At 41.9% G+C, this 20,307-nt stretch overlaps 3 protein-coding genes across 18 annotated transcripts in view; 2 read left to right on the top strand and 1 right to left on the bottom strand.

The window, feature by feature from the left end:
* LOC118364307 (protein argonaute-1) overlaps nucleotides 1-584 on the bottom strand; it is a 28,725-nt gene extending 28,141 nt beyond the window's left edge. For all 9 annotated transcript variants that reach the window (XM_052489441.1, XM_052489440.1, XM_052489443.1 and 6 more), the window contains exon 1: nucleotides 204-584. In XM_052489441.1, coding sequence (XP_052345401.1) covers nucleotides 204-228 — 25 coding nt within the window. In that variant the 5' untranslated portion in view covers nucleotides 229-584. The remainder of the gene's footprint in view (nucleotides 1-203) is intronic.
* Nucleotides 585-971: 387 nt separating this feature from the next.
* On the top strand, nucleotides 972-11,159 carry LOC118364308 (dehydrodolichyl diphosphate synthase complex subunit DHDDS-like). Of its 7 annotated transcripts, XM_052489448.1 has the most exons (11): nucleotides 978-1,192; nucleotides 1,739-1,841; nucleotides 3,551-3,604; nucleotides 5,549-5,629; nucleotides 5,756-5,872; nucleotides 7,547-7,689; nucleotides 9,306-9,422; nucleotides 9,680-9,781; nucleotides 9,947-10,061; nucleotides 10,362-10,469; nucleotides 10,699-11,159. In XM_052489448.1, exons 4-11 carry the CDS (start codon nucleotides 5,567-5,569, stop codon nucleotides 10,939-10,941), a joined length of 1,008 nt encoding a protein of 335 aa, XP_052345408.1. In that variant the 5' UTR covers nucleotides 978-1,192; nucleotides 1,739-1,841; nucleotides 3,551-3,604; nucleotides 5,549-5,566; the 3' UTR covers nucleotides 10,942-11,159. The 7 variants fall into 7 exon arrangements, with proteins under 7 accessions (XP_035601648.1, XP_052345408.1, XP_035601644.1 ...); XM_035745751.2 differs by lacking the exon at nucleotides 3,551-3,604; XM_035745753.2 differs by lacking the exon at nucleotides 3,551-3,604 and having other exon boundaries at nucleotides 1,739-1,941.
* A 3,435-nt stretch (nucleotides 11,160-14,594) lies between these two features.
* On the top strand, nucleotides 14,595-18,331 carry LOC118364306 (non-histone chromosomal protein H6-like). 2 transcript variants are annotated; one of them, XM_052489450.1, is made up of 6 exons: nucleotides 14,595-14,761; nucleotides 16,125-16,145; nucleotides 16,489-16,542; nucleotides 16,650-16,700; nucleotides 17,035-17,085; nucleotides 17,674-18,331. In XM_052489450.1, exons 1-6 carry the CDS (start codon nucleotides 14,747-14,749, stop codon nucleotides 17,704-17,706), a joined length of 225 nt encoding a protein of 74 aa, XP_052345410.1. In that variant the 5' UTR covers nucleotides 14,595-14,746; the 3' UTR covers nucleotides 17,707-18,331. The 2 variants fall into 2 exon arrangements, with proteins under 2 accessions (XP_052345410.1, XP_052345409.1); XM_052489449.1 differs by lacking the exon at nucleotides 14,595-14,761.
* Nucleotides 18,332-20,307: the final 1,976 nt, after the last annotated feature.

Raw genomic sequence — 20,307 nt, 5'->3', positions numbered from 1 at the left:
TTTCGTATAGTCCACGAGCTATGGTTGAAAAATACCCACAATCGTTGTGATGGACGGGTTTTTCAGCCAGCCAGCTAGCTAGCATAAGAGAACGCTGCACCAGATATTCAAAAAAGATGGGCAGTTGCATGTTACCATATGCTGCTATAGCTGAAGATAAGCAAAAATTCCACCCTTGACAGAGAAGAGAGAGAGAGACATACCAGCGCCAGACGGTCCCGGCTCCATCCCATCCACTTAACCGCGCGGGCACTAGACAGTCCAGGGTTCTATGGCCACAGCGCCAGCCCTTCCAGGCTGGAAGAGTTGCAGACTTCCAGCCCCCTCCTCTCGGCGTGTAGTCTTCTCCGTACTCGCCAAACCCCTTCCCTTCCAGTACCCCAGACACGCAGAGTTGTAACGACAAAAGCTGCCTGTCTGATGACCAGAGAATCGCTGTCTGAACGGCTCTTGTGCGATACCTTGCATCGGGTTTCTTTCCTCTCTTTACCTGGCCTGATAAGATGAACTGTCGCGCTATGGTTTCTTATCGGTCTGTTATGCTCATGCTCACTGTTCAAGAACGATTCTCCAGTGGAACAAAAAAAAATGGTCAGTCCCCCCCCCCTCCCCGAATTCTGAAACCTCTTCTTTGACTTTGAATGATGTTGCATTCTGTACACGAGTTGTTGTAGTCGCCCTCTACTGGAGGGCTGCTGTACGGGTTGTCTTGGCGTAGCAGCTGAGCTGTACATGGTTAGTGCTATCCCGAATTGTTGGCACGTCCCTACCCAATCAACGTTTCCTAAACTCGGTCCTGAGGACCTCAAGGGGTCTACGTTTTGGGTTTTGCCTCAGAACTACGCAGATGATTCAAACAACCAAACGCTTGATGATTATTTGAATCAGCTGTGTAGTGTTAGGGGGAAAAAACAAAACGGGGTCCCCCGGACGGAGTTTGGGAAACCCCTAACCCATTTAAATTCCACTTCAGTAGGGACGTCCCAAGATACCAGATAGCACTGAGTCCAATTTGAAACCTATCCAGTAAATGTTTAAATATCCTATTCGACCCACAGAACATCAATTTACCCGAACAACTTTCCTGTCAATCCACATGCAGAGAAATCTGTACAAACAGTTCCAGGCGGAAATTGTTGGTCTTTTGAATACGTCACTCCGTTGAATAAGGAAGGGGACGTCATCTTAAACTGTGAGTTGGAAGGTTTGTGAAATATGTAAAAAAAAAAATAATAATAATACGGCTCATAACGTTGATAATTCATTATCTCTTTCAACAATATGAATGAAATCGACCATTTTAGTGCAATGTGCAATTGCTTTGTACATTTCAAACAGTGTTCATCATTGGTTATCGCTCCCTGTCCGGTTTGATTGAGTTGTGTTAGCTAGCTAGCTACCGTAGCTATGATAACTATGTAGCTATCCCAGACTTGATCTACATGAATCAGAGATGCATAGTCCTATAGCTAGTTATCAGAATATTAATTGTTAAACATATCCCGTTTATGCATGCATGCATGGAGACTAGTGGCGCGTGTATCAGAACTAATCAGATAGTGGGGTACGAAATCATTAACACCCATAAAGATAAGCAGAAATGGCTCTAAAATATATCATTCAAATATTGAGCTATATTGTATGCTCAACATTTTTTGTAAATTATATTATTATATACTAATACAATTGCTCAGAGAAATACATTTTGTTTAACAAGTAACATGTTTTTCTCAAAAAGGCAAGGGTCAACATGATTGACTCCCTTGTTCTGGTAGCCTGGCCGGTTGGCGCGTTTGGCCAGTAACCGAAAGTTTGCTGGATTGAATCCCGGAGCTGACAAGGTAAAAATCGGTTGTTCTGCCCCTGGGCAAGGTAGTTAACCCCCAACAAAAACTGCCCCCCAGGAGCCAATGATGTGGATGTCTTCCAACATATTTTACAGTAGGTATGGGGTTATTTTCTGCTGATGCATTCTCATTGACGCCAAACTAGTGTTTCACGGTAAACCGAAACTTCAGTACTTTAAAAAAACTAGAACATGAAAAAAGGTACTATAATTGTTTTAAACGTTCGGGTACTTATATAAATTGTCTCATGTCATCTACTGATTGAGAGAGGAACACGTCTGTCTATCAGGGCAGCTGATGTCCCATTATAGCGCGAGCGCTTCATGCCTGCTTCACTTACTCATTGCTGGCTCTAGCCTGTCCTGAGGAACCACTGCACTCACTGGGAGTCTTGGCTGCATCACGTTAGCGCCACACTTATGCTTCACAGAAGTTAACACACTTAAATAATGCAACACAGCATTTAGAAATGTTGCAACTGTTAATTACTGTTCACAAAACAATGTTCATTACAGGCTAGAACACTTTACAATGCAATAAGATACCAGTAGCTCAGGCTGGTCTCATAGACTAGACATGAATCCAGGACACTCAAATTAGTATGATGTTATGTTTGGTATGGTTACATAAGGTAGGAAAAAACGAGAGCAGGGTGGTTGGTTGAGGTGGATGGGTGTTTGAATCTCATCATGGAAAATTTTAGCTAATTATCAGCTACTTATTACGTTTTAGCTACTGTGCATGTTAGCTAAGCCTAACCTTAACCCTTTTAGCAAACCCTTCCCCTAACCCTTTAACGGGCGATTCCCTGATCCACCTCTACGCAGACGACACCATTCTGTATACTTCTGGCCCTTCCTTGGACACTGTGCTATTTCACCTTCAAACAAGCTTCAATGCCATACAACACTCCTTCCGTGGCCTCCAACTGCTCTTAAATGCTAGTAAAACCAAATGCATGCTTTTCAACCATTCGCTGCCTGCACCTGCACGCCCGACTAGCATCATCACCCTGGATCGTTCTGACCTTGAATTTGTGGACATCTATAATTCCCTTGTTGTCTGGCGAGACTGTAAACTCTCCTTCCAGACTCATATCAAACATCTCCAATCTAAAATCAAATCTAGAGTCGGCTTTCTATTCCGCAACAAAGCCTCCTTCACTCACACCGCCAAACTTACCCTAGTAAAACTGACTATCCTACCGATCCTCTACTTCGGCGACGTCATCTAGAAAATAGCTTCCAATACTCTACTCAGCAAACTGGATGCAGTTTATCACAGTGCCATCCTTTTTGTTACTAAAGCACCTTATACCACCCACCACTGCGACCTGTATGCTCTAGTCGGCTGGCCCTCGCTACATATTCGTTGCCAGACCCACTGGTTCCAGGTCATCTACAAGTCCATGCTAGGTAAAGCTCCGCCTTATCTCAGTTCACTGGTCACGATGGCAACACCCACCCGTAGCACGCGCTCCAGCAGCTGTATCTCACTGATCATCCCTAAAGCCAACACCTCATTTGGCCACCTTTCCTTCCAGTTCTCTGCTGCCTGTGACTAAATTGTAATTATTCGCCTACCTCATGCCTTTTGCACACAATGTATATAGACTCTTTTTTTCTACTGTGTAATTGACTTGTTTATTGTTTACTCCATGTGTCACTCTGTCTGTTCACACTGCTATGCTTTATCTTGGCCAGGTCGCAGTTGTAAATGAGAACTTGTTCTCAACTAGCCTACCTGGTTAAACAAAGGTAAAATAAAATAAAACTCCTAACCTTAACCCTCAATAACTCAATGCATGCAGACACTCCTATTGAATATGCATTCACCTGTATTGTGATTAGGCCTAGACTACATCTTGATTTACCCAGTTTATCAATTGTGATTTACAATTCAAATAAATGATTACCATTATGTTGTTATGTAGTTAGATTGGTAAAAACAAAGTCAAATTGATTGTATACTATCATTGATTCATTAATGCAGGTCTCTCCAACCCTGTTCCTGGAGAGCTACCATCCTATAGGTTTTCTGTCCAACATCAGTTGCAACTAACCTGATTCTGCTTATCAACCAGCTAATTATTAGAATCATTTGCGCTAGATTAAGGTTGGAGCAAAAACCTACAGGACAGTAGCTCTCCAGGAACAGGGTTGGAGAGCCCTGTGTTAATGCTGGCATGGCTGTCTTTGGAAAATTTAAATGAAACATTTTAAAATGTAATGATATTGAACTCAGAAGATCTGGATCAAGTGCCATTCTGTGACTTTTGCTAATATGCCTTCTTGTTTTTGCCGTGGTATCGTTTTGGTAGCAAGTATTGCGATAGTATCGAGTATCGTGATACTAAAACCTGGTATCGAACAAAGTCAAAATTCTGGTATCATGACAACATTAGGCCAAACCCACCACTGGTGTGTGCGTGACCAAATAGCTCTATGTTCATGTCATTGGACCAAAGCACCTGTTCCAATCCAAGTGCCAGTGCTGTTTAGCAAACTCGAGGCATTTACATTTGTTGGACGATATGAAAATAGAGCTCTTTAGCCACACACACACTAGTGGTGGGATTGTTGTCTAAATGAGAATGCATAAGTAGAAAATAACCCCTATGGTAAAATGTGGTGGTGGGTCTTTGATGTTATGGGGCTCTTTTGCTTCCTCTGCTTCCTTGTTAAGGTCAACAGCAAAACCTGGCTGCCTCTTCCAGGAGGTTAAAACTTGGCTGCAAGTGAATCTTCCAACAAGACAATAACCCCAACCAGACTTCAAAATCCACAAAGAAATGGTTAATTGACCAGAAAATCTATATTTTGCAATGGCCATCTCAGTCTCTGGACATAAACCCCATTTGAAAACCTGTGGTTTGAATAGAGTACCACAGTATGAGTCATAATACCCAAAAACCAAGAGGTCAAACAGGGAAATGGTTCCAATCGTTTTGCTCAGAACCATTTCCCTATTTGACCTCTAGGTATGATGACACCTCCACTGCGGGGGTCTATTGAAGAGGGCAGTCCATAAGCGCAGACAAAGGATATCAAGGATCTGGAAGGATTATGTATGGAGGAATTGTCGAAGATTCCTCCCAATGTCTTCTCCAAAAAGGGCTCCGTGCCATTATCCCCGCAAGTTGAGGTATTGAAAGGTATTCACAACTGGGGTGTCAATCATTTTGACCCCTACCTTTTATTGAGAAAAAAAATATTACTTGTTAAACAAAATAGCTTTCTCCGAGAAATTGTGTTAGTATAAAATAATATATTTTCCCAATTTTTTGGAGCATACAATATAGCTCAGTATTTGAATAATTTATTTTATACAGTCATTTCTGCTCTTCTTTATCAAGGGTGCCAATCATTTTACACCTCCCTGTACGTCTGGTATGTGGTAAAAGTCCCCTGTAGCACAGCTCAAGACTAGAAAGTAGTGGCCTCTGAAGAACTTATCCTACTAACTGTCGATGAATGCACTGCTGTTACGTTTGTTGCACCCCACTTAACTAGGCCTATGCTCTATATGTAACTATGCTACATACCTCTCACTACTGTGTCTCATGCAGCCCATGGCTATACAAACCAGGGACTGCTGGATTTGTCATACAAGCCTAACGGCTAACCTTGTTCATAAATTGCTTGTTTATAGGTATCTGTTTATGTGTATCTCTAATGTTTGTAATGCATATATCTCCACAGGGGTGTCAGAGTTTAAATATGTCGTGGATAAGGGAAGGTGAATTGAACCTCATTGAGAAGCTCTCAGCCAACATACTGAAGGTATGACTAACTATTTGCAAATGCATCTCTTCTGAGGATATTTGAATGAATGAAATCACAACCACATTTTCATGATATGTAATATGGTTCGATCTGTATGGAATTCCACCCCCTGGTCTCTCCCAGGCTGGCCCGATGCCCAACCATGTGGCCTTTATCATGGATGGCAACCGGCGCTACGCCCGCAAGCGTCAGGTGGAGCGCCAGGAGGGACACACACAGGGTTTTGACAAACTGGCAGAGGTGAGGTTCCCAGGGGACATCGGTGTCATGTCATGATGTAGTTATTGTTCGTTCTATCATAGTTGTTCTCATTCATGCTGTGTCTTTTGCATGAGCTTTCACAAGTAGGCAACTGCACTTCAAGCATATTCTTCACCATTACCATCATAACATGTATTTGTATAGGGCCGTCACCAAATACATTAGAAATACAGTGGGGAGAACAAGTATTTGATACACTGCCGATTTTGTCATAGGTACACTTCAACTGTGAGAGACGGAATCTCAAAAGAAAATCACATTGTATGATTTTTAGTAATTAATTTGCATTTTATTGCATGACATAAGTATTTGATCACCTACCAACCAGTAAGAATTCCGGCTCTCACAGACCTGTTCGTTTTTCTTTAAGAAGCCCTCCTGTTCTCCACTCATTACCTGTATTAACTTCACCTGTTTGAACTTGTTTCCTGTATAAAAGACACCTGTCCACACACTCAAACAGACTCCAACCTCTCCACAATGGCCAAGACCAGCGAGCTGTGTAAGGACATCCGGGTTAAATTGTAGACCTGCACAAGGCTGGGATGGGCAACAGGACAATAGGCAAGCAGCTTGGTGAGAAGGCAACAACAGTTGGCGCAATTATTAGAAAATGGAAGAAGTTCAAGATGACTGTCAATCACCCTCGGTCTGGGGCTCCATGCAAGGTCTCACCTCGTGGGGCATCAATGATCATGAGGAGGGTGAGGGATCAGCCCAGAACTACACAGCAGGACCTAGTCAATGACCTGTAGTGAGCTGGGACCACAGTCTCAAAGAAAACCATTAGTAAAACACTACGCCGTCATGGATTAAAATCCTGCAGCGCACGCAAGGTCCCCCTGCTCAAGCCAGCGCATGTCCAGGCCCGTCTGACGTTTGCCAATGACCATCTGGATGATCCAGAGAAGGAATGGGAGACGGTCATGTGGTCTGATGGGGATGCTTTTCTGCAAAGGGAACAGGACGACTGCACCGTATTGAGGGGAGGATGGATGGGGCCATGTATCGCAAGATCTTGGCCAACAACCTCCTTCCCTCAGAAAGAGCATTGAAGATGGGTCATGGCTGGGTCTTCCAGCATGAAAAACGACCCGAAACACACAGCCAGGGCAACTAAGGAGTGGCTCCGTAAGAAGCATCTCAAGGTCCTGGAGTGGCCTAGCAAGTCTCCAGACCTGAACCCAATAGAAAATCTTTGGAGGGAGCTGAAAGTCCGTATTTCCCAGTGAAAGCCCTGAAACCTGAAGGATCTGGAGACTGTCTGTATGGAGGAGTGGGCCAAAATCCCTGCTGCAGTGTATGCAAACCTGGTCAAGAACTACAGAAAACGTATGATCTCTGTAATTGCAAACAGGTTTCTGTACCAAATATTAAGTTCTGCTTTTCTGATGTATCAAATACTTATGTCATGCAATAAAATGCAAATTAATTACTTAAAAATCATACAATGTGATTTTCTGGATTTTTGTTTTAGATTCCGTCTCTCACAGTTGAAGTGTACCTATGATAAAAAATTACAGACCTCTACATGCTTTGTAAGTAGGAAATCCTGAAAAATCAGCAGTGTATCAAATACTTGTTCTCCCCACTGTACATTCTACTCTCATGTTGGCTTTACTGGTGATCAACCTTGGTGGCTCCTTCCTCTAGACACTACGCTGGTGCCTGAACCTGAGCATCCATGAGGTCACGGTGTATGCCTTCAGCATCGAGAACTTCAAGCGGTCTAAAGACGAGGTGGACGGCCTCATGGAGCTGGCCAAGCAGAAGTTTATCAGACTGCTAGAAGAACAGTGAGTGTCGGAACCGAGGAGCCAGAGTACTGCCATTAAAGATGCATAGGTGTTGGAGACCCAGTGAGTGGGAGAGAAAGCAGCATAGCTACCTTATCCTCCTCGTCGAGATTGTGTCTCAGTAATTGGCCCAGGGTGTCACTTGGCGCCAGGCAACGTGACCTGGAAGATTTAAATTCACCGGCCATTTGAGAAATTTACTGGAGCTATGACTAGGGAAGTAAATGTGCCCAAATTATATAAACTGCTCCTGTCTATACAGAAATTAATACAAATCATTCAAAATACTTCACCAGAAAGCATGACTTAGCATCAGAAGAATCGAGGATCATTATCTTCTTAAAACATTTGCTGTGGATTGTTTCAAATCACAAGCTCGTATGCCTATGCCTATTTGGGACTCATTCAATGTGGTCAGTGAGTGTGGAAATAGGCCTTGCTGAATATTGAGTTGTGGTTGTCAGTGAAAAGCATCTAAAATATGTGTGAAGATAGTGTCTTGGGTATAATTTCAAATGTTGAGACAAGAAAGGGGGGTATAAATACAGAAATATATCAAAGTCAACAAAATCGTTTTAACATCCATTGCGAATGATAATAAAGACTAAAACTATAGTTCCTCACAGTAGGCTATTTTAAACAATCTTTCCCTCGATAATCACCAAGCGTCGGTGTCAAAGAGCAAACTATAATGATCGGATGAGCCCATATATCCAGTTCTAACTTCATAAAACACGGCGCGGGAAACTCTAAGGGCCTGGAATAGGCTAGTTGATAAGATGTTGCAAGTTCACTAGCGAAAGCGTCGGGCCAGACCCAGTGATTTAGCTGCCAATGGATCATCAATGTGTCCATATGGCAGAGGTAGGTGCTCTCGCATTAGTCGAATTTTAATTTAGATTTTTAGCATTTTGAGAAACAAAAATGTTATTATTGAAATTAAACTGTTAAATGAAAATGCGCATATAAAAATCAGAATTGGTAGAAATGGTTGGATAAATTGTAAGCTTTCCCAAACTTAAATCACACGCTGTCTAAAATATTTGTAAAAGAATTGCCTCCATGTTTCCATGGTCTGATTGTGGCTATAGGCTACATTGCAGCAATCTTTTATTTGTATTAATTTTTTTACCTTTATTGAACTAGGCAAGTCAGTTAAGTACAAATTCTTATTTACAATGATGGCCAAACCCGGACGGCGCTGGGCCAATTGTGCGCCGTCCTATGGGACATGCCTCATAATATGAAGTAAAACATGCAGAGTTCAAACAATTTAAGTATGTTTTGAAAATGCATACTGCCTCCAGCTTATAAATGCAGTAGTCGCAGGAGACATCCCTCTCAAAATAGTCTCTTTATGCTGTGTGCATGTGGTAGTTGTTGAATTAATAAGATGCATGATGACTAACCAAAATACGCACACCAATTGAATTCTACAAAATTATGCAAATTAACCGATAGACCGACTGGTATTTCCATAAATTATTTTACAATGGGGTCATTTTGGCCGGCAACAGTTTTATTTATCATCTGTTCCTTTTTTTGGGGGGGGGGGACTAAAAGCCAGCAATTGAAGGAAACCCTGACTTGGCCATGTCTGCTCTCTTCCAATCCAGGGATAATCTGGAGAAGCATGGGGTGTGCATCCGGGTGTTGGGAGACCTGACACTACTGCCTCTGGACCTGCAGCAGCACATAGCCCGGGCTGTGGTGGCCACCAGGACTCATAACAAGTAGGCATCGCCACCTCATCATCCTGCTGCTCCTCACGTCTCTTAGGTGGCTGTGAGCTTGTGTGCAGCCATCTGGAAAACCATTGCCGTTTTGACAAATGCGTCAAGGTTTACTGCAGATGCTGGACTGCAGTTGTTTCTCTATGCGTAAAACAACACATGGGCTTCTCTGTTCAGTCATCGAAGATGTCTTCAGGAGTGGCTACTTACAGCTGTAATAACTCATTCATTAACGGCCCACCCTCTTTTGCCAACAGATGCTTTCTGAACGTGTGCTTTGCCTACACCTCAAGACATGAAATCGCTAATGCTGTCAGAGAGATGGCTTGGGGCGTGGAGCAGGGACTTATCAAATCCAGGTCAACTACTTCAACAGTGATTCAGAAGAGGAATATTACATAAGAGTGCATTCATGGCCCTCTCAAATATAATTGTTACATTTGCATAATCACAGATCTAGATTTGTTTTCTGACTTGTTTTTCTCTGCTTGTTTCTATTGTCTTGTCTCGGTTGTTGTGTCCAGTGATGTGTCGGAGGCCCTGCTGAGTCGGTGTCTGTACAGCAGTAACTCTCCCAATCCTGACCTGCTCATTCGCACGTCTGGAGAGGTGCGACTCAGTGACTTCCTGCTGTGGCAGGTAAGGAGATAGACACTCCTTACTGTTTCCAGCGTGATGTTGAATGCAAATGAGATTAGCCTCTTGCCTAGCATCCTCTTTGGATGCTAGGCAAGACCTACTAGACCTACTTCCTGTTTAGTGACTTCACTGACAGACAATGGACCCTCTGGTTTAGCTGCCTCCCCCACTACCTTGTGACTTATTCTTTGTAAATGTAGGCTGTCTGGTGTTACCCATGGGGATTATTCAGTGGGGTGAAATGTTTATAGAACGCTGCAGACAGAAATTGAATATGTTTTGTCTGTGCCATTTCTGCAGACGTCCCACTCCTGCTTAGTGTTCCAGTCAGTCCTGTGGCCAGAGTACTCCTTCTGGAACCTGTGTGATGCCATTCTGCAGTATCAGCTCAATCACAGACCTCTTCAGGTATGATCTCTCTCTTTCCTTCATTCATCCCCCACATACAGTACATTCCACCGTACGATATTTATCCAATCTCTAAACATGTGTGCACTTTTGCCACATTCTTTCAAGTTGCATTTACAGAATTGAGCGAGAATTCATTAGAAGGATCATCTGAATACCTGTAGTAAACTACTGTGTTGTATGGAACACTGTGATCTGCTTGAATGACTGATCCCTATGTATGCTGCAGAAAGCCAGAGATCAACACAGAGAGGGACAGGCCCTACAGCAGCATGAGGCAGACCGGGCCAGTTTAGCAGACCTCCTACAGCACCACGGCAATGGAAAGCCCCTGGATGCCCAGAGGAGACAGGAAGCACTGCTCAACTACACTGCCAGCCGAGAGGAACGGGTTCAGGACTTCCTTGGTGCACTCCAGCACAAGAGAGACTCCTTCCTTACTGACTTAACCAGCCAAGCTGCTCTGGCATAAAGAGGGGATGAGAGGAACATAATGCTCCCCATCTTGAATTGGGGGAGCAATCCCATCTCTCTTCCTCTTCCCTAAAGGGCTGAGTGGTTTTAAACTTCTTATTTTGTATGAGTGATTTTACCCCTATGGGGCTGTATGTGGGATATTTATGTGTATATTCTAAAAGAGAAGTCTGATCAAAGTCTAATAAAAAGAGAAGTCTGGTAAAGAGCTAATAATTATATAAGTTCTGTAAAATCTGTCCGTCAAATGCATGCCATAGATATTCTTGTTGGATTGATATTCACAATGAAATCAGTACTCGCTCCCAGAGAAGATACACATCGGAGGCAACCATTTACCACAGCACCAGCTACACTACATGACCAAACGTATATGGACAACTGCTCGTCGAACATCTAATTTCAAACCCATGGGCATTAATATGCGGCAGGTAACCTAGTGGTTAGAGTGTTGGGCCCGTAACTGAAACGGTTGCTAGATCGAATCCCTGAGCTGACAAGGTAAAAATCTGTTGTTCTGCTCCTGAACAAGGTACTTAAGCCACTGTTCCTAGGCCGTCATTGTAAATAAGAATTTGTTCTTTACTGACCTGCCTAGTTAAATAAATAAAAACATGGAGGTGGTCCCCCTTTGCTGATATAAAAGCTTCCATTCTTCTGGGAAGGCTTTCCACTAGATGTTGGAACATTGCTGCGTGGACTTGCTTCCAATCAGCCACAAGAGCATTAGTGAGGTCGGGTACTGATGTTGGGCGATTAGGCCTGTCTTGAAGTTGGCGTTCGATGGGGTTGAGGTCAGGTCTTTGTGCAGTCCAGTCATGTTCTTCCACACTGATCTCGACAAACCATTTATGTATGGAACTCGCTTTGTGCATGGGGGCATTGTTATGCTGAAACAGGAAAAGGCCTTCCCCAAACTGTTGCCACAAAGTTGGAAGCACAGACTCGTCTAGAATGTCATATGCTGTAGCCTTAAGATTTCCCTTCACTGGAACTAAGGGGCCTAGCCTGAACCATGAAAAACAGCCCCCGACCATTATTTCTCCAACCTTTACAGTTCTGCCAAACCCAGATTAGTTCGTCCGACTGCCAGATGGTGATTTGTGAGCCGTTGTTGTTCCTAGACATTTCCACTTCACAATAACAACACTTAATGTTGACCAGGGCAGCTCAAGCAGGGTAGAAAGTTGACAAACTGACTTGTACAACATTGCAAGTCACAGCTATTCAGTAAGGCCATTCTACTGCCAATGTTTGTCTATGGAGATTGCATGGCTGTGTGCTCGATTTTAATACAGCTGTCAACAATGGTTGTGGCTGAAATAGCCGACTCCAGTTTTGAAGGAGTGTCCAGATACTTTTGTGTGTATATAAACATCCTCTCACTGTCAACTGCTTTTATTTTAAGCAAACTTAACATGTGTAAATATTTGTATGATCATTACAAGATTAAACAACTGAGATGTAAACTGAACAAGTTCCACAGACATGTGACTGACAGAAATTGAATGTGTCCCTGAACAAAGGGGGGGTCAAAAGTAACAGTCAGTATCTGGTGTGGCCACCATTTGCTTTAAGTATTGCAGTGCATCTCCTCCGCATGGACTGCACCAAATTTGCCAGTTCTTGCTGTGAGGTGTTACCCCACTCTTCCACCAAGGCACCTGCAAGTTCCCGGACATTTCTAGGCGGAATGGCCCTAGCCCTCCGATCCAACAGGTCCCAGACGTGCTCAATGGGATTGAGATCCGGGCTCTTAGCTGGCCATGGCAGAACACTGACATTCCTGTCTTGCAGGAAATCACACACAGAACAAGCAGTATGGCTGGTGGCATTGTCATGCTGGAGGGTCATGTCAGGATGAGCCTGCAGGAAGGGTACCACGTGAGGGAGGAGGATGTATTCCCTGTAACGCAAAGCTTTGAGATTGCCTGCAATGACAAGCTCCATCCGATAATGCTGTGACACCTCCCCAGACCATGACAGACCCTCCACCTTCAAATCGATCCCGCTCCAGTGTACAGGCCTCGGTGTAACGCTCATTCCTTCGATGATCAGCGCGAATCTGACCATCACCCCTGATGAGACAAAACCGCGACTCGTTAGTGAAGAGCACTTTTTTGCCAGTCCTGTCTGGTCCAGTGACGGTGGGTTTGTGCCCATAGGCGACGTTGTTGCTGGTGATGGCTGGTGAGGACCTGCCTGACAAGAGGCCTACAAGCCCTCAGTCCAGCCTCTCTCTGCCTACTGCGGACAGTCTGAGCATCGATGGAGTGATTGTGCATTCCTGTGTAACCTGGGCAGTTGTTGTTGCCATCCTGTACCTGTCCCGCGTTTGGATGTACCGATCTTGTGCAGGTGTTGTTACACGTGGTCTGCCACTGCAAGGACGATCAGCTGTCCGTCCTGCCTCCCTGTAGCGCTGTCTTAGGTGTCTCACAGTTTGGACATTGCAATTTACTGCCCTGGCCACATGTGCAGCATACCTAAGGCACGCTCATGCAGATGATAAGGGAGCCTGGGCATCTTTCTTTTGGTGTTTTTCAGTCAGTAGAAATGCCTCTTTTAGTGTCCTAAGTTTTCATAACTGTGACCTTAATTGCCTACCGTCTGTAAACTGTTAGTGTCTTAACGACCGTTCCACAGGTGCATGTTCATCAATTGTTTATGGTTCATTGAACAAGCATAGGAAACAGTGTTTAAATGCATTACAATGAAGACCTGTGAAGTTTTTGGGGATTTTTACGAATTATCTTTGAAAGACAGGGTCCTGAAAAGGGGACGTTTCCTTTTTTGCTGAGTTTATAGGGTATGTGTGCTGGACTGGTCAAGTCAAATGTTCAATTAATGTCATTGTGCAATAACTGTTATGGCCATTGATGCCCATATTTGTCATGTAAACCAACTATATTTTTACCAGGTTTCTTTATCTTGCTGAATAAACGTGATTGTTAATTTAGTGTAATGTTCATTACATTACTTATATTCATAACAAATTGTACATCCGAATGGATGATTTTTTAAAACTTTTTATAGTCTGTTTTATATTGTATCATTGACGGGGTGATGCACACTGCAGACACAAAGTTTCTAAACCCAGAGGGGCAACATCGCGAGACTGCCGGGAATGCTTGTGAAGCAGATCAAGCAGACAATGCCGGGGTTTTGGGTTAAAGAAGTCAAAAGAGTAGTGAAACATTCTTCCTTAGCTGTTCATTTTCTGGAAATGTAGGTACAACCTATAAACGTATTAAGTAGTTGAACATGTTATTACCCCAACTTCGTGAAATTGACCAATTGAGACGTTTTCATTTGTCAACAAAAACTACTTTACATTGAAGGGGTGCCTTTGATTTGATGGCCTGTAAAATGCGCAGTTCGACGCGAGACAAACCTGAGACAAGATTGTGTTTCTGCGCATGAGTTTAGCAAGCCAACGTCTCCATGACATCGCCTACAAGCGTGATCGGGGATTTTGATTGGAGAAGCAGTTTCTCCCTATACTGTACTGTCTTTGCTGCAGAAACCACACCACCTTGTTACAGCCGTGGTATTTATCATGCACTATCTCTTTAAGAAAATGGAGACGCCCACAAGCACGTGATTTGTTTTCATCCAATGTATGACTTAAAATATAAAAACTGGTTCAAACCGGTTTCTATCTTATATTTTACATTCGGTCATTATTTTACATTCACCATTGTTGCATTGCTAACGTGGCTAGAAGAGCTTAGTGAGATAGCCAACAACTCACATTTAAAAAATAAAAAAAATTGTGTTGCAATTCCCGAACAATCATCAACATGCCTAAAAGAAAGGTAAGGAATCCTTCATTTTACGGCTAACAAATATATTTGTATTATTATTTTTTTGCTTGCATCTTGGCGTTTTTAAATTGCATTTGGTCTCTTCATCAGTACTGTATGTCGTCGTTTAGAAATGGCGGCAAAATGGGTCATCCTCTCAACGCAGTCAAATATATTCCTTTAAAAAAAATACAATTACATAAGAAATAAGGTGTAAAGATATTAACCATATTTATTAATATTATTCGTCCTACATTGAGCATACCTATGACTAGTCCATGCACTCAAAAGCTAAGTACGATTTGTGCATCACGCGCTTGGTGCTTCTTGGAAGTTGTGCAGAAGCTCGCGGGGCTCAACTGAGATATTTCATACATATAAACGATTTAACTATTAATATGTGTAATTCAATGTGCTGCATGTGAGCATCTCGGTGTCTAGTTTTCTTGTCATTTTGAGGCAGGCTTGAATCAGTGAGCCACAAAAATTGGTGGGAAAAGATGCTTGGTCGTTTTTCAATAGTTTACACCCGTCGCAACGCTTAAATGCAATCATATGAATCCTCTACTTTACCAGCTAATACTAATGCCTTGCGAATGCATTTTTCCCCCAACTAACATTAGCTGGGAGTTAAGGTTAACTTCAGTGCGTTTACCCTGGCACTGAAAATTTCAACGTCAGGCTGCCATCTTTGCATAGCCAACATTGTTTAGCATCTCTAATGTGAATGCACAAGCAGCATATGCGCGGGTGCTTTTCAATTACCTTTTCTATTGGGTTTATCGTTGAACCTCCACGTAATAAAAAAACATATGTATTTTTTAAATTAAATACATCACTGCATCTTTAGCCGCATTAACTTCGTCGAAATAATGTTGCTAGGTAGATTTATTGAGCGCGAACTTCATCTTGTTGACGGCTGTCGAGCGCGAATTGACGCAAAACAAAGGAAGTGCCAAGCGCGCCCGACTGTTGTGACAGGACAGATTTGGATTTGAATTTGAATATGCGCGGGAAATCCTTCGAAGTCAGTAGTAGCCAAGAACAGCGGAAATGTAGGTCATAAAAATGTATGGCTCTCTCGCCCACTGTGGTGTATGTAATCCGTTATGCAAAATATACATTATACAAAAGCCCAGCATGTTCTCTGGGAATGTGATGCTTCATTTTGATCAAAGGGGCCCTCTGTAGAATAAGAGAGGGCAAAAATGGACAGAACACCTGCTCCAGTTATCTTACTTTTTGAAAAGGACCTATGCTGTACTATGATACATTAGCTACATTTATTTATTATTCAGCGTATTTAAAATTTGCTTTCTGAATTAATTTCCTCCCAGTTTCTAAAGATTTTCCTTCTGCTTTTTCTTATTTTCAGAGTGCTACCAAGGGAGATGAGGTATGCATACAAATATTCACAATATTAATTCTAAACTGTTAGCTTGTGTATTCGTTGTAATTTTTACACTTATAAATGCTGTATAGGATGTTCATAAAGTCTTGAGCAATTAGGTCTACATAAATGCTTCACGGCTAATTTGTTAACACTTATATACATAAAGGGTGATATGAAAGGTTGGTGCTTTGTCAAATGTGCCATTGCATCTTTGAACCCCTTTTATAAAGCATGACATTTGCTTTTGAATTGTAATTTGCGGATACATCTATATCATCTTTATTCGTTAAACGTTGTAGTTTGTTTAAAAGTGGGATCGTTATAGTAGTAACTGAGTCATTGCTAGATATGTAACGTGTTTCTTTTTCAGCCTGCAAGACGTTCAGCACGTTTGTCATCTGTAAGTAGTACCATTGACATAGGACACTTTAGGATCTGTATATTTCTTTTTATTGCAAACTCATGTCTTACTTACACTAATTACCGTCTTATTTCTTTTTTTTGCAGAGACCTGCGCCAAAGCCGGCTGCCAAACCCAAAAAAGCAGCAGCACCCAAAGTATGTTAAATATTTGTTTAATCTGTCTTTTAATAAAGTTTTAAACTTGGCGTTCTTCAATGTGCTGTTTTCGCATCTAGAGTTTATTAGCGGTTGTGTTAACTCTTAGCCTAAGCGTTATTGATTCATGACCTTTGGCATCAACTCAGAAGTTGTCCTATTTATTATATTGTTTAACAGCCACATGAGGGAAAGCATCAGAAAAATAATCTCAAATATTTGGCACTGCTGAACATTTGACAAGATGCATAACATCTTGAAGGAAGTGAGAGGGGAGAGAATCCACTTACTCTTTCAATAGTCAACAGTGGCAAACGTGTTTTTTCTTCTTCAGAAGCCAGTCAAAGGAAAGAAGGCAGCTGAGAACGGTGATGCCAAGGCTGAGGTTTGTGTCCTGAAAGGATCTGTTTGCTATCTATTCAATGTGATTCTTCTCCCCCATTAGGGTTTAGATTTTGTTTTGCTTTAGGCTGTACATGACTTTATCTGCTATCCATCAGTCGCCCTTACCACAAATAAACCACAGTGTCCCTTAATGGGGATGTGATTCATTCAGTCCACCTCTACATGCATTACTTATTTGATGGGTGCTCAACTCAATTATGTGTGAATTGTGGAATAATATTAACCAAGCAGTTCTGTGGAAATTGTTATTAAGCTGTTATTACATATAACCTCTGGACGCTATGTAATCTATTTGCTTTCTGCCCTGCTGGCATAAATTAGTGCATGTAATTGAATCGATTTGAACAAAAATAACTGATCTTTATGGGTGGGGGGATTATATTCACAACAACACAGTAGGCCTATGGGGTTAGATGCACTTAAATATATGTATTTAGTTTGTTTCTTATTTTCTATTCTCTTGAAAATAACAGCTCAACGGTAACTTTCTTATGGCATACAAACATTTATTTTTTGTTTTAATTATTTTTGTAGGTCTGAAATAAGTCCATTTCCCTCCCATTTCTAGGCGAAGGTTGAAGCCGCTGGAGACGCCAAATGAAGAACTGTTTGAAGTTGTGATCATTCTGTGTACTTGGTGACTGTACAGTTTAAAATAAGTATTTTTTACCAAGTTTTTTTTATATTAAAAGATATCATTTATAGTTCATTGTGGGCTTACATTTGACGTAATGAAGCTGTTCCAAGGGGTTGTCACGTTCATATCCATTTTTTATGCCTTGTTTAAATGAATACCGTCCATATCCAGTCAAAGTTTTAAAAACCTATAAAAAAAACTTCTAACCCTGTTTTATTTTTTTACTGCTGAATGTTATTTTCCAACATAAAATCTAAACATTAAAGGCAGCTAAAGTGTGTTTCTAAAATGTTTAAGAGGAATAGGGTTTTTGCCACTCCTTTTAGTTTTTTATTGTACAAGTAATATGAATTAATTACATACCAAATGTTTTGAATCAACATCAGATCTTCTCATTCAGGAGACAAAAGACACCGTTTGAAAGTAATCACTAACTTGTATTAATTAGGTCAACACACAAAATTAATAATGTGAACTTAATCATTTGTTCTATTGTTTATTTTATTAAATTGTTCTGTAAAAACAGTGGAAAGAGCTATTGTGACGCCTATGAAATTTTAAATGTTCTTGAATAAAATGATAAAAAGGCTATTTTTGCTTAATTTAGACCTCAATATAACATAGCAAATCATTTCAGCAAACATTCTTTGTCACAGTTGTTGACGTGCTAGTTTGCACAAATCCACATGTTTTCTGGATATGATACTTTCCTATTGGGCAGGGACAGCAGCTGCTGTCCTCACCTTCCTGTACGAAAAATACATAGATAAAATCCCTTCCCTTTGATGCCCATAAAGGTAGTGCATGGTTTAGGGGTTATACAGTGCATTAGGAAAGTATTTCAGGCCACTGGACTTTTTACACATGGTTACGTTACAGACTTATTCTAAAATGGAGGACAAGTATATTAGTGTCTAGTTTGAGAAACAGACGCCTCACAGGTCCTCAAGGAGCAGCTCCATTAAATAGTATCTGCAAAACACCAGTCTCAATATCAACAGTGAAGAGGTGACTCCAGGATGCTGGCCTTCTAGGCAGAGTTGCAAAGGAAAAAGCAATATCTCAGACTGGCCAATAATACAGGAACTCTGCCTAGAAAGCCAGCATCCCGGAGTCGCCTCTTTACTGTTGATGTTGAGACGTGTTTTGCGGGTACTATTTAATGAAGCTGCCAGTTGAAGACTTGTGAGGCGTCTGTTTCTCAAACTAGACACTCCAAAGTACTTGTCCTCTTGCTCAGTTGTGCACCGGGGCCTCCCACTCCTCTTTCTATTCTGGTTAGCGCCAATTTGTGCTGTTCTTTGAAGGGAGTAGTACACAGCGTTGTACAAGATCTTCAGTTTCTTGGCAATTTCTCGCATGGAATAGACATCATTTCTCAGAACAAGAATAGACTGATGAGTTTCAGAAGAAAGTTATTTGTTTTTGGCCAATTTTCAAACCCACAAATGTTGATGCTCCAGACACTCAACTAGTCTAAAGAATGTCAGTGTTATTGCTTTAATCAGTACAACAGTTTTCAGCTGTGCTAGCATAATTGCAAAAGGGTTTTCCAATGATCAATTAGCCTTTTAAAATGATAAATGTGGATTAGCTAACACAAAGTGCCATTGGAACACAGGAGTGATGATTGCTGATAATGGGCCTCTACGACTATTTAGATATTCCATTAAATATCAGCTGATTCCAGCTACAATAGTCATTTACAACATTAACAATGTCTACTCTTTCTGATCAATTTGATGTTATTTTAATTGACAGAAAAAGGTGTTTTTCTTTTAAAAAACAAGGACATTTCTAAGTGACCCCAAACTTTTGAATGGTAGTGTAAGTCTTCAGACCCTTTACTCAATACTTTGTTGAAGTACCTTAGCAGTTATTACAGCCTAGAGTCGTCTTTGGTATGACGCTACAAACTTGGCACACCTGTATTTGGGGAGATTCTTCTGCCGACCCTCTCAAGCTCTCAGGTTGGATGGGGAGTGTTGCTGCACAGCTATTTTCAGGTCTCCAGAGATGTTCGATCGGGTTCATGTTCGGCCTTTGGCTGGGCCACTCAAGGACATTCAGAAACTTGTACCGAAGCCACGTCTTGGCTGTGTGCTTAGGGTCGTTGTCCTGTTGGAAGGTGAACCTTCGGCGCAGTCTGAGGTCCTGAGCACTCTGGAGCAGGTTTTCATCAAGGATCTCTACTTTTCTCTGTTGATCTATCCCTCAATCCTGACTGGGTCTCCCAGTCCCTGCTGCTAAAAAACATCCCCACAGCATGATGGTGCCAGGTTTCCTCCAGACATGACATTTGTCATTCAGGCCAAAGATTTCACTCTTTGTTTCATCAGCCCAGATAATCTTGTTTATCATGGTCTGAGAGTCCTTTAGGTACCTTTTGGCAAACTCAAAGCGGGCTGTCATGTGCCTTCCCTCTGGCCACTCTGTCATAAAGGCCGGGTTGGTGGAGTGCTGAGACATCAATGTGATATCTTTTAGCCTCCAATAGAGGGCAGTGTCTGACCAGAATTAAGGGACTTTTGTCAGTGGCTAGAATTGACAGAAGGAGAGACCTGT

This window comes from Oncorhynchus keta, chromosome 31 (assembly GCF_023373465.1).
Source record: "Oncorhynchus keta strain PuntledgeMale-10-30-2019 chromosome 31, Oket_V2, whole genome shotgun sequence".
Lineage (NCBI taxonomy): Eukaryota > Metazoa > Chordata > Actinopteri > Salmoniformes > Salmonidae > Oncorhynchus > Oncorhynchus keta.
Note: the sequence above shows the minus strand (reverse complement) of the source record. Positions and strands in the feature narration are given on the sequence as shown.

Bases quoted from the DNA above. Each gene is read 5' to 3' on its own strand.
- LOC118364306 (XM_052489449.1), top strand. The intron at 16,543-16,649 runs GTAAGTAGTACC...TTTTTTTTGCAG, and splicing joins GTTCAGCACGTTTGTCATCT to AGACCTGCGCCAAAGCCGGC. The intron at 16,701-17,034 runs GTATGTTAAATA...TTTCTTCTTCAG, and splicing joins AAAAAGCAGCAGCACCCAAA to AAGCCAGTCAAAGGAAAGAA.
- LOC118364308 (XM_035745751.2), top strand. From the start codon at position 5,567: ATGTCGTGGATAAGGGAAGGTGAATTGAACCTCATTGAGAAGCTCTCA. The intron at 9,782-9,946 runs GTCAACTACTTC...TGTTGTGTCCAG, and splicing joins CAGGGACTTATCAAATCCAG to TGATGTGTCGGAGGCCCTGC. The intron at 10,470-10,698 runs GTATGATCTCTC...TGTATGCTGCAG, and splicing joins TCAATCACAGACCTCTTCAG to AAAGCCAGAGATCAACACAG.